The sequence below is a fragment of the Meles meles genome, chromosome 2 (assembly GCF_922984935.1).
Source record: "Meles meles chromosome 2, mMelMel3.1 paternal haplotype, whole genome shotgun sequence".
Taxonomy (NCBI): domain Eukaryota; kingdom Metazoa; phylum Chordata; class Mammalia; order Carnivora; family Mustelidae; genus Meles; species Meles meles.
The window spans coordinates 104,776,548-104,793,166 of record NC_060067.1 but is presented as its reverse complement, the minus strand read 5'-3'; the positions used below and the strand labels follow the sequence as shown (position 1 = coordinate 104,793,166).

General features: G+C 38.8%; 1 protein-coding gene across 3 annotated transcripts in view; it reads left to right on the top strand.

The window, feature by feature from the left end:
• Positions 1-16,619, top strand: part of ARHGEF38 (Rho guanine nucleotide exchange factor 38) — a 142,738-nt gene that overhangs the window by 20,806 nt on the left and 105,313 nt on the right. For all 3 annotated transcript variants that reach the window (XR_006816824.1, XR_006816825.1, XM_045994778.1), the window contains exon 2: positions 14,413-14,597. Coding sequence is in view for 1 of the 3 variants with exons in the window: in XM_045994778.1 (XP_045850734.1) it covers positions 14,413-14,597 (185 nt within the window). In the remaining 2 variants the exon portion in view is untranslated. The remainder of the gene's footprint in view (positions 1-14,412; positions 14,598-16,619) is intronic.

Below are 16,619 nucleotides of genomic sequence, written 5' to 3'. Positions count from 1 at the left end.
CATTATTTAGCCTTAAAAAGGAAGGAAATTCTGACATGTGTTACAACACAGATGAACCTTGAAAACATTATGCTGGGGCGCCTGGGTGGCTCAGTGGGTTAAGCCTTTGCTTTCCGGTCAGGTCATGATCTCAGGGTCCTGGGATTGAGCCCCACATTGGGCTCTCTGCTCAGCGGGGAGCCTGCTTCCTCCTCTCTCTCTCTGTGCCTCTCTGCCTACTTGTGATCTCTCTCTGTCAAATAAATAAATATTAAGAAGGAAAGAAAGAAAGAAAGAAAGAAAGAAAGAAAGAAAGAAAGAAAGAAAGAAAGAAAGAGAAAGAAAGAAAACATTGCACTAAGGGCAATCATCCACTTACATGAGGTATGGAGAGTAGCCAAATTCATAGAAACAAAAAGGAAATGGTGGCTGCCAGACGCTGGAGGGAGGAGGAAATAGGGAGTTGGTGTTTAATGGGTGTGCAGTTTCAGTTTGGGAAGACGTGAAAATTCTGGAGATGGATGATGGTGATGGTCACACAATGTGACTGGACTTAATGCTGCCAAATTAGGACTCTTAAAATCGGTTAACCTGGTAAATTTCATGTTATGTATACTTTACCACAATGAAAGGTAGGAAAAAAATATATCCTTCTGCAAGAGGAATACATTGTTATTAAAATCACTAAGAGAAAAAGCACAGTCTTAAGAGCAGCTCCTCTTCTCCAGTCATATTTTTGACGTTTTATGTTAATTCCACAGTAAAGTCACTTAGTCTTTATGTTTTGTAAGAGTGAGAAGGTATGCTCAACTATTTTTATCCACAACATATGTTCCTATTTGAATTGGCAGGTAAGTATTAATCAATGTAGATATTCTAACAATACTGTCAGAGGAGAAATAATATTGTTGTGACACCAAGAGAACATTTTTATTATACACATTACCTTGAAATAACATTTTTGCCAGGAAATTTGATGCGGTGTACATGTGATGCATGAGAAAAGAAGCCCAGCAAAAGTACATTCGTCATGTGAGCCGCACATGATATACAGCCCCACAGCCTGTGAGATACAAGGATATAATTAACTGTGAAGGTCATTCCATCACCAGGATCATATTTGGAACAAAGATGTATTCAGTTATGCTATTTACTCTATTTATACTTCAACTCCTCATTTTTATAAGCTTTCTTTTCTCTGTGATTTTTAAAACTCCCATAAGGCTTTTTTTTTTTAAAGAAAGAATGTCTTCTTTTTTTTTTAAGAGTTGCCTTGCATTCCAAACCCAGATCAAAACCGTTGTGAATTTTGAAACATGACTTGCTTCTGACATTGAAATATTTTTCCTTTTTTTTTCTCAATTACTATAATAAATGTTAGATTTGGGGGGAAATTTTGGATACACCCAGGAGTCCTTGTGTATGTGTGTCTGTTCTGTATGCATGTGCTTTCCTGTTTCATGACATTCGTACTTATTGAAGGTCCCTTTTATTCTTGCATTTATTCTGCCTCAATAAAATACCGGCTCTAATTATTCACCTTCATCTCCCATCCTTGAGTTACATCAGACCTTCATGGACAGCAGGAGTAATAGGGGCTCTCTGGTCTTTTCTCTAAGCTCCTCCAAGCCCTTGCTTTTTCTCTAGGCCCAGTAGTGAACATTTGTCCCATCCCTACTCCTTCTAGAGAGCTCTGAGCTCAAAGCACTGAGATTTCTAAACTCTCAAGCAGGATCTTTTTATATGCTGAATGTTTTCGTGGCGGTTTGGAGCCAGGAAGTCTCTATAAGGGCTTCTTTTGTATCTTGTCTTCTACTCTCCTGAGATGTTTGGATCCTATTTTTATTGAACTGGAATTCTTAGTGAGATAACATTTTCAGAGAAATTACAACAGTGGCTACATTCCAAATTCTCCTATACTTGAAATCAATGGCCTTTGGTCCTAAACTAGAAATAACAAGGGGGCCAAAATCAAAGACTTTTTCTCTCAGAATTCTTTACACATCATTGCAACGTCTTCCAGCATCTAATGTTTCACATAAGAAATTTAATTCAAGTCCTAGATTCTTCCTAATGTTTTCATCCAAGAAGATTGAAAGAGTTTCTCTTCATCCTTGGAATTTAGGAATCTCTCCAGAGTATGTTTAGGTATGCTCCTCTTTATGTGTTTCCCTTTTGATGTGAAAAGCACCAAAGTTTAACATTTTAGGACTAGAAAATTTTGCCAGGTTCATGCGTTACACTTTATATTTGTTTATTTCTCTCTGCCAGTTCAGGCGTCCTTCCTAGAATAATCTTCCATATCATGCATGTTTCCCTCTTCATTTCCATCCTATTCTTTTCCACATTCCAAGCTTCCATCCGGGACCATCTGCTCTCTGAGCAAGGTATAGCTTTTGGAATTATTTTTAATGAGGATATTTTAGTGGCAAACTAAGATCTTGTTTTTCTGAACTATGTTTATTTTACCATCATTTTTGAGAAACATTTCCTAGGCTTACAGTTCTAGGGTGTCAGTTTGTTTCTCTGAGCCCTTCAAAGGTATTATTCTACTATCCTCTGGATCTGCCATTGGTGGTGTGAAGGCAGCCGCGAGTCTATTCATTATCCCTTTTTATGAAACATGTCCTTTTTGACTGCCTGCTCTTAAGATCTTCTATTCATTCTCACTGTATTGAAGTTTCAAACACTATGTCTAGGTGTAATTTTCTAATTTGTTCTATCTTGTTTGGAATTCATTGTAATTTCTGATTCTGAGGATTAATGTCTTTTGAAAATTCAGAAAAGTCCGTAGCAACTTGTACTTCCATTATTGCCTGTCCCTTACATTCTCTATTATACTCTATGAAACTCCAATTAAGCGTTTGTTAGATGCTCTCATTCGATTCTCAGTGTCCCCTGTGCTGTGTCCCCTATATTGTACATCACATCGCCTCTCTCTGTTACATTCTCTGTAACATCTTTTGCTTGATTCATTAATTCTGCTTTGTATAATTTACTATTTTACCCTTTCATTGATATTTTTGTTCCACTGAGTTTTAAAACTTTCATTATGAATTTTATTTTTCAAAGTTATATTTTACTCTTTTAAAATCTACTTGGTTGGGGAGCCTGGGTGTCTCAGATGGTTAAGCATCAGCCTTAGGCTTAGATCATGATCTCCAGGTCCTGGGATTGAGCCCCAGGGGCCCCCAGGTCAGCAGAGAGTCTACTTCTTCCTCTCCCTCTGCCTCTCCTTCTTCTTGTTCTCTCTTAGTCTCTCTCTTTCTCTCAAATGAGTAAATAAAATATTTAAAAAGTAATCCTAAAAAAATCTACTTGGTCATTTTTATAGTTTCCTAATTCTTGCTTAAAATTTCAAACCACTTTTTAGGTTTCTTTAGACCTATTAAAAAGGCTTTTTAAAAAATGCATCTCTAATAACTTTAGTATCTTAAGCTTTGTGTCAGGCGAACGTGATAACCACTACACTACGGAAACTTAAGCTTTGTGTGTATAACTGTGCTATTTTTTCCCCCGTATCTGACTCATGGTGTCTTGTTTCCTTGTGTGTTTTAGAATTTTTTCTCATTGAGCTCATATGCCTTGCAAAATATCTGTGTGAATTACATGAGACCTGATTGAAGTTCTATTCAATTTCATTGTTTTGTTCTTAATTTTCTTTCTTGTGTTTTCCTTTGATTTATGCATTCTTTCACCTTTTAATTTCTAGATTCTTAAATCATTAATTTATAGTCTTGCTTCTTTTCTTATACATGAATTTAAGACTACACATTTTCTGTAAGCAATGCTTTAGCTACATTACACATACATGTAATATTTTTCTTATCTTTTGAAATAAATATCTTCTATTTATTTTTATGATTTCTTCTATGGTCCATCAGTTACTCAGGAGTTTTTTTTTTTAATTTAATTCCAAATCAAATAGGACTTAAAATTTTCTGGGTATTTACTTCTAATTCAATTGCATTATTGTAGTCATAATTCTTAAATAGTGAGCTTTGAAATTTATGGCCTAGAATATGGTGTATCTTCATAAAAGCTGTGTATTCCTTAAAAATTTGTGTACCCCCGAAACAAATAATACATTATATGTTAATTAATTGAACTTAAATTTTGAAAAATTAATCTTAAAATAAAGAGAAAGGGAAATCTCTGATTATTGAGCACACATTTTTTCCTATCCTAAGTGGCCTGTTACTGAAATGTGTTTATAAAACATCATTATTACAGGGCGCCTGCATGGCTCAGTGGGTTAAGGCCTCTGCCTTTGGCTCAGGTCATGATCCCAAGGTCCTGGGATTGAGCCCCACATCGGGCTCTCTCCTTGGCAGGGAGCCTTCTTCCCTCGCTCTCTGCCGGCCTCTCTGCCTGCCTGTGATCTCTGTCTGTCAAATAAATAAATAAAATCTTTAAAAAAAAAACCCGTCATTATTACAGATGATCTGTCAAATTCTTCTTGCAACTTTTTTACTTTATGCATCACTTTTGAAACCATGTTACATAGTACACACAAAATTAAAATGTTCATGTCAGGTAGAATAATTCATCATTATATAGTGCCCACTTTTACTTTTGCCTTCAAGTTCATTTTGTCAGATATAAAAACAGCTTCACTGTCTCTCTTTTAATTATTATTGCAACTTTCAAACTTTTCATGTGTTTATTTTCTCTCCCTTGTAAACAACACAGAACTGCTTGTTCTTTTTAAACCCAGTTGGGTATGCTGGTCATTTGACTCACTACAGTTGTCATATTTTGGCTCTACTATCTTGTATTTGTTCCTCTCCTTCTGTTTTCTCTTTCTTTTGAATTGCTTTCTTTTGTCCTTCAAATTACATTTTTGCACCTATGGGTTTTGAAGATTCACATGCTGTTTCCATGATTTTAATGGATGGCCTTAAAATTTTAGCATGCAAGCCTAATTGAAAAGCATCTAAATTTTGTCAATACTTTTACCTTTTCTGCAACACTAGGAAGATGTTTAAATGTTTAAGATGCTTACTAAGCACCACAGCCTCTGCCAAGCTGCCCACCCCTCCAATTTGCTTCCTGCCTCTCCCTCTACCACCCAACCCACGTGTCCATCCCACTTCAGCCTCACTGACCTCCTTCCTGATCCTTAAATAGGCCATACAATCGTCCCATGAAAACTCCCCACTCGCTGGTTCCTCTGCTGAAAACGACATACTCGAGATAACTGCATGACTGTCTCTCATCTTTTAAACCTCCTTAATTTGAGACCTTCCCCACTATCTTATTTAAAATTGCACACATTTTGGGTGCCTGGGTGGCTCAGTTGGTTAAATGTCTGCCTTAGGCCTAATTCATGATCTCAGAGCCCTGGGATCAAGTCCACATCTGGCTCCCTGCTCAGAGGAGTCTGCCTCTCCCTCTGCCTCAAACCCCTGCTCTCTTACTCTGTCTCTCTCAAGTAAATAAATAAAATCTTAAAAAAATAAAATGAAAATGCACACCTTTTAGCACTTCCTAGGAGACCTCATTGCTTTCCTTTTTCCCATACTGCTTACCACCTTTTGGTACACTAAATAAATTTGTATACTAAATAACTAGAATTTAAGCTCCATGAGGAAAGGGATCTGTTTTTTGATGATTTATAAACTGTTGTATCCCAGCCCCTAGGATACATTGAGGTTCATAATAGGCTCTTAATTATTGTTAAACATTCAGTGAATCCAAGCCCCAAATTCAGATGAGAGTAGACCAATGTCCCCAAGTTATTGGGGAATCCCACTCATCCTGCTTTTTTTTCTATCACTACCCTGAACCATGGCTGAGACAGATGGTTCCTATTGAGATCTCTCCCTCTGAGGATTATTTGTAGTAGTTTACCTTCTTCTGAGTTTATCTCCTTTCTCTTCTGACTTTATGGTGTTTCTCTAATCAGGTTCCATTGCTGTTCAGAGATCTTGTCCAGATCCCAGTTCCACACGTCCTGTCTCTTTATCACCCACATACAAGTTCTCATCTTCCTAGTCTACCAGCATCTGTAGATGCCTCCAGGTGGTTTGGTAGTTTTAGCCTCACTGAACTCCCAGGACTGTGCTTAAAGTTTGCTCCTGGCCTCAGAAGATTTCTTACACATTTTTGAAGGCTTATCCATTCGTTGGGAGTATTTTTAAATGAATTTTAAGTTTAATTTTTAAACAAATTTTTAAATTTAATTTTAAGTGAATCCTTAAGTGTTTTATCTGGCATTTTCCAAAGTCTCTGAATCTTCCTCAGGCAAGCTGGGATTGCCTTTTTGTGGTCTGTGAAAGGCGTGGCCTGCCTTTCTTCCATACATCTATTTCCTCTCTTTACTGGCTTATTTTTAATGTTTATGTCATTGAAAATGTTGTCCAACCCTACATCCACCTTCCCAGTGTGATTTTTCTGGCCTATACTCAAAACCAACTGAACAAAAGCTAAAAAGTAGATTGAGAGAAAAAGTCCAACAGACAGTCCCATGTTTGTTTCATTAGCGAAGCTTAAGCGACCAGCAAGATTGGCGGCCACTTTTCCTGCTGTGGAAAATTTGAATCTACCGCCTTAACCCTGTTGGTTCAGTTACACTTGCAGAACATCCCGAAAGCTGAACCAGGAGATGACAAGATGAAAACAGGAGCTTGTAGAGCTTTTTGGTAACCACAAGATGAGAATTGTCAACATAACCAAGCCAAGCTTGCTGTACCAGGAGACACTGCTTTGGAAGCTATCCCCAGCAATCTCATTGCTTGCTGCAAGTAGCAAATTCTCCCTCCTTGAAAGCAACCTTGGTCAGGTCTTAGGAGTTGGTGTCCCGGAGTGAGGAACTCCTTCTATGCTGGGTGACAAAGCTGCTGCGGCACAGGCGGTCTTGAACTGGTAGTGCGGCAAGAATTGCTGAGGAACACTAAAAGGTGGAAGGGGTCTTACAAGCTTGTAGTTCAATGTTCTTAAAAATGTTCCCCAGTCTAAACCCTGGGGAACATGTTCTTTTAGGGATTAGCATATGTGGGGATGTTAGTTTCTTGTCGCTGTAACAAAGCATCACAAATTTAATGGCTTAAAATAACACAAATGTATGATCTCACATTTTCTCTCAGTCAAAAGTCCCCAATGGCTGAGTTGAAAGTGCCTTAGAGTATCACAGGCTAAGACCAAGGAGGGTTTAGCTGCACTCTTTCTAGAGGTTTGAGGGGGAAAATCCATTCCTCACTCTTTCAGATTGTTGGTACCTACTCCCTTGCTGGCTATTAGCCAAAGTTTGTTCTCAGCTTCCTTGGCTCCTAGGCCCCTCCTCCATCTTCAAAACCAGCCAGGGTAAGTCAAGTCCCTTTCACTTTAACTTCTCTAGTGTTCTCTTCTGCTTTGCTCTTCTGCTTTGAAGAAATAAAGTGATTGGATTGGGTCTACACAGATAATGCAAGATATCTCTCCATCTCAGATTCTTTAAACTTAATCACATCCACAAAATCCCCTTTGCCATGAAAGGTAACCTGTCATTTAAAGGTTCTGAGGATTAGAATGTGGACCCCCCTCAGGGGATCATTATTCTGCCTACTACAATGGGCAAGAATTCAGATTATAGAAATCAGGAGAAAGCATATCAATAGCAGAAAGCTACGTCAGGACCACTAATATCCAGAGATGTTTTCCAAAGCCCAGATATCTCTCCAAGCAGAAGTACAACAACAGATTAACAGAGATCCAGAGAGACCGGCAGGGAGATTAACAGAGGGTCAGATGAGTGGCGGGGGCTCAAGTAGGCAGGATTTAGTAGAATGCCCTTAGCCTAACGGCCAGTAGTAGTCTTTCAGGTACCACCCTCAAATTTACATGTGCTAGTGTGTTTACATTCTCTGGAATGGCAAAGAACTCTGTGGAAGAAGTTCTGGGGCACCAGTCTCATCACCTGCTAAAGCAATCTCTTGGGCTTCACTTTGAAGATGGAAGCAGTTGGCATTTCAATGCAATTGGCACTCTCAGTCCATTTAGATAATAGACCACCAGCAGAATATCTTCTTTATGTTTTTTTTTCTTCTTCTATCTCTCCGTATAGATTAACTAGCCATGGTTTGAATTCATATCTCATTTGTACAATTGTGTGGAAAGTAGCACGAAATAATCAATACATGCCAACATTTTTTCTTTTTTACCATTTCCCCTTAATTACATGCCTTGGCATGCAGAGATACAGATTTAACAAATATTTTGCTGTTTCAATAGTGATGATTATCCACTCTCCAGATTGCAAAATGTCTTCCTAATATCCTTCCTCCCCTATTAGGCGGGTTTCGTATTTTAGGTTATGTTACTTACAGCACTTAACTTCCAGATACAAAAATCCCTATCAGATAGGAAGGCATTTTTCTAAAAGCAATAGAAAAAATGGAGCTTAACACCTAGAAATCTACGTATCTCAGAAAAAATGTCTAGGAGTAGGAAGACTCTTCCTATCTTTCCACACCATCATCCATTGTGCAAAGGTCTCAATTCCCATAGTGATCACGCCATGGTCCCAGCTTAGCTACTGCACCCTCAGGACTCACATCCACATTCCAGACAGGAAAAAGAAGGCAGCAGCCATGAGGCATAGAAGATAAAAGAAAAGGTATCCCAACCAAGTTTTCCTTGTCCCAAGTCCTGAGAGCCCCTCTCAGAGATTTCTGCTTACATCTCATTGACCATAAGTGGACCATAGATTGAAAAAGAATCTAACAAGTAAGCATTTTTATTTATTCAGTGTTCAGTTTATGAAAGACAACAGGAGATTACCTGTTGGGCAGACAAATGGCAGTGCCTGACAAGTATTCTGTTATTATAAAGAATAAAGATATATGTTCATATATATACTTAAGAAAAGATAGCCACTAAATACTGACACAGCTGAAAAAGCAATTTGCGAAAGAATATGAATCTGAGTCCATTAATGCAAAACAAAAACTGAGAGAAAGCAAGACTATCTGCTGTATGTATGCCTGTAATCACAAGGATATATTTGGGGAAATTTATAGCCTAAACAGGAATACAACTAATAATACAGTGAAAATTACATTACAGGTAATAAATAGGGATTACATTTAATAATTATAGCAAATATATACACAATATCTACTATATTAAATATTGCCAGGCACTGCTGAATTGAGCAAACATTAATTCATTTTATCCTTATAATCACTTTATAAGGTTTTATTAATATTACCCTTAATTTACAGATCAGGAAGTTGACACAAAAAGAGTTAAATAACTTGTCCAAGGCCACAGATCTAATAAGTATTAGAGGTGTAGCTTACCCAGAAAATCTTGTCCACAGTCTAGGCATTTAATCCCTGCAATACGTATTATTTTATCATATAAAAAAAACCAAAAAACACCAGTTACCTCTCTTTAAAATCCATCCCAAAGGGGTGTCTGGGTGGCTCAGTCCATTAAGCATCTGCCTTCAGCTTGGGTCATGATCCCAGGGTCCTGGGATTGAGCCCTGCATTGGGCTCCCGGCTCAGTGGGAAGTCGGCTTCTCCCTCTCCCTCTTTCTCTGCCCCTCCCCCTGCTCATACTCTCTCTCTCAAATAAATAAATACGATCTTTCCAAAAATAAAAAAAAAAAAAAATCCACCCCAAAACAGCAGTAACAGTAGCAACAACAACAAAGCAGAAAGTGTGTACATGAAGCAAAACCTGGACAATCATTGCAGATTGTCTTCAGACCTACCCAACGATGTTCTTACCTTTGGGTTCCTTTTCATCTCCTTAAAAACCAAGTCTCTCCCCATACATACGCCCAACCCAGGGAAGCTGCTCAGGATTCCAAACCCCAGCTTGAGTCTCACTTTCCTCCAAGAGCAGCACCCCTGTGTTTTACTCCACTTCCTCTCCCATCTGAACATGGCTGTCCTCGTACTTCGGAATCATACCTTTTTCTTGACAAGTTGGTAACTATACTATAATGGGATAGTTGTTTGCCCAAGGTGGTGGAAAAGTTTGTAGAGAAATGAAACCTTGCATTCTAATGTCTATAGAAATAATGAATACTTAGGTTGTTTTGAAGACCTCAAGGAGCTTCCACATACAGATGCTCGTTTAATTCCGTCTTCCTGTTGATGTTATGATGGTTTTCATTCCTATTCTGCAGATGAGGAATCTGAGTCTCAGTGAGGATTTCTAATTGATCCACCATGTTCTTGTGCTCGGAGTGGCAGAGCTGACACTAAGTCTGATTATTCTTTCCCCAGACGGCAGCCACCTACTTTTACATAAACTTCCTCTGTCGAGAATGTCCACATAGGTTACCTATGAAATCTGTGGCTAGAATAGTGAAAATTAATGATCACTGCTAGAAAAAAAAAAAAGAAAAGCTTGAGGGTGAAAGAAATAGAGGATTAGGAAAAGCATGCCATTTACCTGAAATTGTTTGCATGAACGGCGGCATATTTTTTTAGATTTTATTTATTTATTTGAGAGAGTGTGAGCAGGGGTTGGGGGGGCAGGCTCCCTACTGAGCAGGGAGCCTGATGTGGGGCTCAGTCCCAGGACCTCAGGATCATGATCTGAGTGAAAGGCAGATGCTTAGCCAACTGAGCCACTCAGGTACCCCCCCACCAGTGGCATATTTTGATTAAAACCATCTAGCCTTTGGGCCTGTCTCACTTTAATTTTGACATAGTCCTGTAATTTAAGCTAACTGCTAGAAAATACTCGTTTCTAATGAATGAACTCTATTTTTCCTTCTTTCCTAAATACTTAGCTCCTCTGTTCCTTTATCTAGAAAGAAAGGGTTATGATAGCTGACTGATTTGGGTGGTCTACATTGGTAATAGTCATGTTGTACAAATGTTTTATAAAACATAGCATAACTAAAAGATGCAAGTTTAAAAGTAGGGAAGGATCTCATAAAAATAAAACTTGTCCCCACAGTGCATTGAGAAGAGTTTGTTGGTTTAAGAAAGGCAAATATAGAAAGTGTTTAGAGATCGGATCATGAAATGATGCAAGCCAGGCCTTTGTTTCTGCAGTAAACTTCCATCAAAAGAGGAAACAAAGGTATCTCATAAGATATGAACTCCAAATTCTCTGAAAAGATGTTCATACCTGAGGGGGAAAGTTTCTGAAAATCAGTATCTTGAATGACACTTGATTTCCATCACTGTGACTCCCCTAACTTAGTTCTGAACATGTTGTGGACCTGCATTAGAAAATCTAAGCAGTTTTTAATTGATATATGTGATGTTGGACATTTAAAGTGCAGTAACCGGAGGGGCACCTGGGTGGTTCAGTGGGTTAAAGCCTCTGCCTTCGGCTCAGGTCATGATCTCAGGGTCCTGGGATCAAGCCCTGCATCGGCCTCTCTGCCTACTTGTGATCTGTCAAATAAATAAATAAATAAATAAATAAATAAAATCTTTTTAAAAAATTTAAAAAAATTAAGTGCCATAACTGGAAAATCTGTGAAATAGGTTGAATTGGTACAGTAATTGAGTCCTGGAATTCAGGAGTAAAGGGGACCTGAGAATGGATATTAGGGATATTTCTTTGTCAATGCTTAGGGAAGACTCCTTTATCCTTGCTAGCCCCCAAATCATTGACAGATTATTTTATAAGGCACAAAAAGTTTAGAACTTGGGAAAGTAGGTATCAGTCAAAACAGTTTTTCAACAGGGTCCCTCTTATTTTCAAGGCATTAGGTAATAACTAGATACAATCTGAACCGGTTTGTCAGCTCTTTACTAGTGAGGTTTCTTTCTATGAGCCAATTCATATGTCCCAGGAGAAAGGAACCCCCATTGTCCCCCCTCTGCCCTGTTAAGGAGGCTCACAAAGGTCTAGTTGTGTATACAACCTGCTCACGCCGTCTCTCCTCTTCAGTGACCTAACTTCCTCTTTTAGATCCAAAATAATTCATAGGAAAGATGCCTCATTGTAACATTTCCTTTTGAATTTGGGGTGCTAGAAGGCAGATTTCTTCTACTTTCCAATAAAAAATATTAGCAAGCATCTAAAAATTCTCATAACATAACTCAAGATATGAAAGCTGCAGACCACCTCATGCATTCCTTCTCTCTCCTTGCATAGATTTTCTCTTCTTACAGAATTTAAGTAGATTATTTCTTTGACACCAAATGTCCCAAGCCTTGTAAAACTCTGGGCTCTCAGATGCCATTTATCAAATCCCTCATCTTTCCTGCTAAAGGAAGAATAGTTACTGGGCAGAGGATCTAGAAGCGTATTCACTTGCAAGTCAGGATCGCTTAAAGACCCATCTAGGGTACCTGTCAAACTAATGTTGGAAATACCTTTAACCATCATCCACAGATGTTTGATTATGGAGCCTCTGACTGAACTCCTGGGATGAATGGGCCAAGGAGAGAGGAGTGTTCCTTACTTCTTCTAGGAGCAGTCTCTTTACGTTGAGTAATTATGTTGAACCCTCTACTGTAATGATTCTCCAGTTGTCTTAGCCTTGTTTCTGGAGTGAGCAGAGAGAAAATTCTCTCTTTATTTCCATTTCCATATACTGTGTAGTTTTTTTTTTTCTTTCCATACAGACCCTTTATAAGCCCTTTGTAAAGTTCTACATTCTCAGGAGGTGGTGTCAGCATCGAAGATATCTCATGTATCGGTTACTAGAATCACTTTAGTTTTGGGGTGCCTGGGTGGCTCAGTGGGTTAAAGCCTCTGCCTTCAGCTCAGATAGTGATCCCGGAGTCCTGGGATCATCCTGGGATCGTCCTGGGATCAAGCCCCGCATCAGGCTCTCTGCTCAACGGGGAGCCTACTTCCTCCTCTCTCTCTCTCTGGCTGCCTCTCTGCCTACTTGTGATCTCTATCTGTCAAATAAATAAAATCTTAAAAAAAAAAAAGAATCGCTTTAGTTTTAAGGGAAATAAAATTACTTTTGCAATGGGAGACATTAAGATGAACATGAAATTTGTGATGATTTCAGGCTTGAAGAAAATTCATTTACACACACACACACACACTGCCCTACTATCTATCACTGCTCTGACTTCATCTGTGACCTCGTTTGGGGCTTCCAAAATTTTCCATTGCTGTGGGAAGCTCATTCTTGAAGACATTTAGCTTTCTCATATTATAACCCTGGCTCTATGTGAGCCTTCCCATTTATCTCAATATCTCCTCTGCACAGTGAATTTTTTAAAAATTTTATTTATTTGACAGCCAGAGATCACAAGTAGGCATAGAGGAAGGCAGTAGGCAGAGAGGAGGAAGCAGGCTCCCTGATGAGCAGAGAGTCCGATGAGGGGCTCGATCCCAGGATCCCCGGATCATGATCTGAGGCAGAGGCTTTAACCCACTGAGCCACCCAGGCGCCCCTACACAGTGAATTTTTTAATTGAAATTTTCCATTTGGCAGTTTAAGAATTTTGAAATAACAAGATATGCCTGATATTGAAGATGGGCCGTGAAAAATCCTAGTTGACATGTATTCAATCTACCCCTTCCTCACTCCTCATTCCATGTCATTGAGGTTTGCATATTACTAAGAATGAAGGGCAATTTTTTTTACTTAAATTAATTAACCAACATATAGTACATCATCAGTTTCAGATGTAGTGTTCAATGATTCATCAGTTGTGTGTAACAACCAGTGCTCATTACATCACGTGCCCACCTTAATACCCATCACCCGGCTACCCCATCCCTCCACCCATCTCCCTTCAGCAACCCTCCGTTTGTTTCTTAGAGTTAACAGTCTCTCGTTTTTCTCCCTCTACTTCCCTTTCAGTTTTCCCTCCCTTCTCCTATGACTCTCTGTGCTGTTTCTTATATTCCACATATGAATGAAGAGGGACAATTATTTTTAATAATAGGGGCAAAATGGGAAGGCGTTCCACTTACTAATTAAAAATCATCCCTTGATTTAAAAGCAAGTGTATCCTGGGGCGCCTGGGTGGCTCAGTGGGTTAAAGCCTCTGCCTTCGGCTCAGGTCACGATCCCAGGATGCTGGGATTGAGCCCCGCATCAGGCTCTCTGCTCTGCGGGGAGCCTGCTTCCTCCTCTCTCTCTGCCTGCGTCTCTGCCTAGTTGTGATTTCTCTCTGTCAAATAAATAAAATATTAAAAAAAAAAAAAGCAAGTGTATCCAGAAGAAGTTCTGAACTGATTTTAATACATTTTTTATCTCCAGCCTGAAGACAAGGTTTATAGCTTAATATAGTAACAAAGGGATTTTTAAAGATAAACCATGACAGTCAAGTGCCATTCAGCTGACTAGTTAGAAGTATCTATTCTCTCGTCCCTTGTTGCTCATAGTTTCATAGGATTTCAACCTTAGGGCAAACTACTACACATTTCTTCCTAAGAACATACTCTGAAGACACTTTGTGCCTTTTTCCTTGCTAAAAGCAATCCAACAGTGTTTGTAACGATGAAAGAAGAAACCTCAGCAGAATGTCTCACTTGTACATACATGTTTTTATTTAACAGAAAAGATGACTCCCCAGGCCGGGGCTTCTGCCACTGAGACCCTAACTCAGGAGGAGCACCAGGTGCAGAGAATGATGGCAAAGCGTTCGAAAATCATTAAGGAGCTGATACAGACAGAAAAAGACTACCTCAATGATCTCGAGTTGTGCATTAGGGAAGTGGTTCAGCCCTTGAGAAATAAACAGGTAAATGCAACTTGGAGCCTCCCCCCGCAACCATATCCTAAATATCACCAGCACCATGAAATCAAATCATCCAAGTATAGTATCTGCCACAGTGAGGGTGGAGGGATGGGCCCTTTTCCTTGAGGCCTGGGCTTGGAGTGGTGGAAAGCAGCATCGGATTCGTATTTCCTTTGTCAGCAGAGGGACACCCAGAGTCCCTCCATCTGGCCAAGAAAACTGTATTCCAAAATATGGGGAGAAAGTTCACAGTTTCTGCCACTTTGAAATTTCTATGTGTTCTTTCCTGGATTCTTACCTGTTGTGAGCAACAGGTTTTCAGCAGTTTAGGAACGAGGCACTTAATTTGATTCAAAGATGATCAAGGATTTGGAAGAAAAAAATGTGTTTCCCCCCTACATTGAGAGCTCAATTAAACTTCAGCTGAGTAAAATTCAACATAGAAATTAACCTGAATGTAAGGTAATACTTGAAGTGTTCATAAGTTAATCATTCTCCTCCTTTTTAATCAAGGCCTTTTTGGAGAATTTCTTATAAGGAATTAGAGTACAGGCACAAGAATACTTGACTCACATATATGTGCGTGTATGAAGTACCTGATATTGTAACTGGCACTGTTCCCAGCTCTGGGGTTACAGCTCAGTACAAAACAAAGTCCTGTCCTTATGGGGTTTACTTTCTAATGGGAGAGAGGAAGAGTCAGGTGATAACTAATAAGTTAATAAACAAATATAAATTAAAACATATTAGATGGTGGCAAGTAGAATGGAGAAAACCAAAGTGGAGACAAGGGATGGCGCATGGGCTCAGAGGGGTAAGGTTTCTATTTCAAATACAGTAGTAAATGCAAACCCTTCCAATGGGGGACATGACAGCCAAGAACTGAAAGGGCTAAAAGGTGTTCCAGGCTGAGGGGAGAATAAGAGCAACAACCCTGAGGAGGGATAACCTAATCACTGGGTTGGTAAACAGTCCTCATACACAATTGAAACAGGTATACAAAAGCACAAACTTGGAAGTAAAGATGATCAGAATCCCCCTGCTTAAAGATAACCACCGTTCACATGGTTGGGAAACATCCTTGCAGGCATCAGTTGGGACATTTACATACACATACACACAGCCACATATATTTTGAACATATATTTTTACATAAATGTAATCAAAATTACACAGGTTATTTTATAACATATTCGTTTCATTCAGCAATCTGTTGGATGTTTCTTTTTGTGACTACAGACACTTACAAATGTTTTTCTACTGTTACTGATGCTGAGACACTCTTTTCTGATTTAAGTTTTGTCACCCATCTCCTTAGAATAAATTCCTAGAAGTGGAATTGCTGATCAAAGTGTATACATATTAGGGATTTTGATAAAAATTTACCAGCTGACAACCAAAAAGTCAATACCATTCTAATTTTCATTCTCATTAACAGTGTTTGAGAAGTCAACATACCTTTTTTTATATATTCATTAGCCATTTATTTTCTCTTCAATCCCTATTCACATTCACATCTCTTGCCCTTTTTTTAAAAAAAATAGGTTTGTCTTTTTCTTATTGTTTTACAAAACTTCTTTATATATTAGGGATATTCTTTTTCATCCCACATGTTACAAGTAATTTTCTCAGTTTTTCTTTTGCCTTCTAATAAGATAAAAACACAGAGGGAGGCAAACCATAAGAGATTCTTAACTATAGGGAAAAAACTGAGGGTTGCTGGAGGGGAGGGGCGTAGGAGGATGGGGCAACTGGATGATGGGCATTAATGAGGGCACGTGATGTAATGAGCACTGGGTGTTATATGCAACTGACGAATCACTAAACTTACCACTGAAATTAATAATACACTATATGTTAACTAAATTGAATTTAAACTTAAAATTTTTTTAAATAACCTTGTTTAAAGTTAAAAAGTTAACCTTGTTTAAGGTTTATTCATTTGATTTTGCCATGTTTGAGTGATCGAATATATTTAACTTTATGGACTCTGAGTTTAGCATCTTAATACATACCGCATGATTA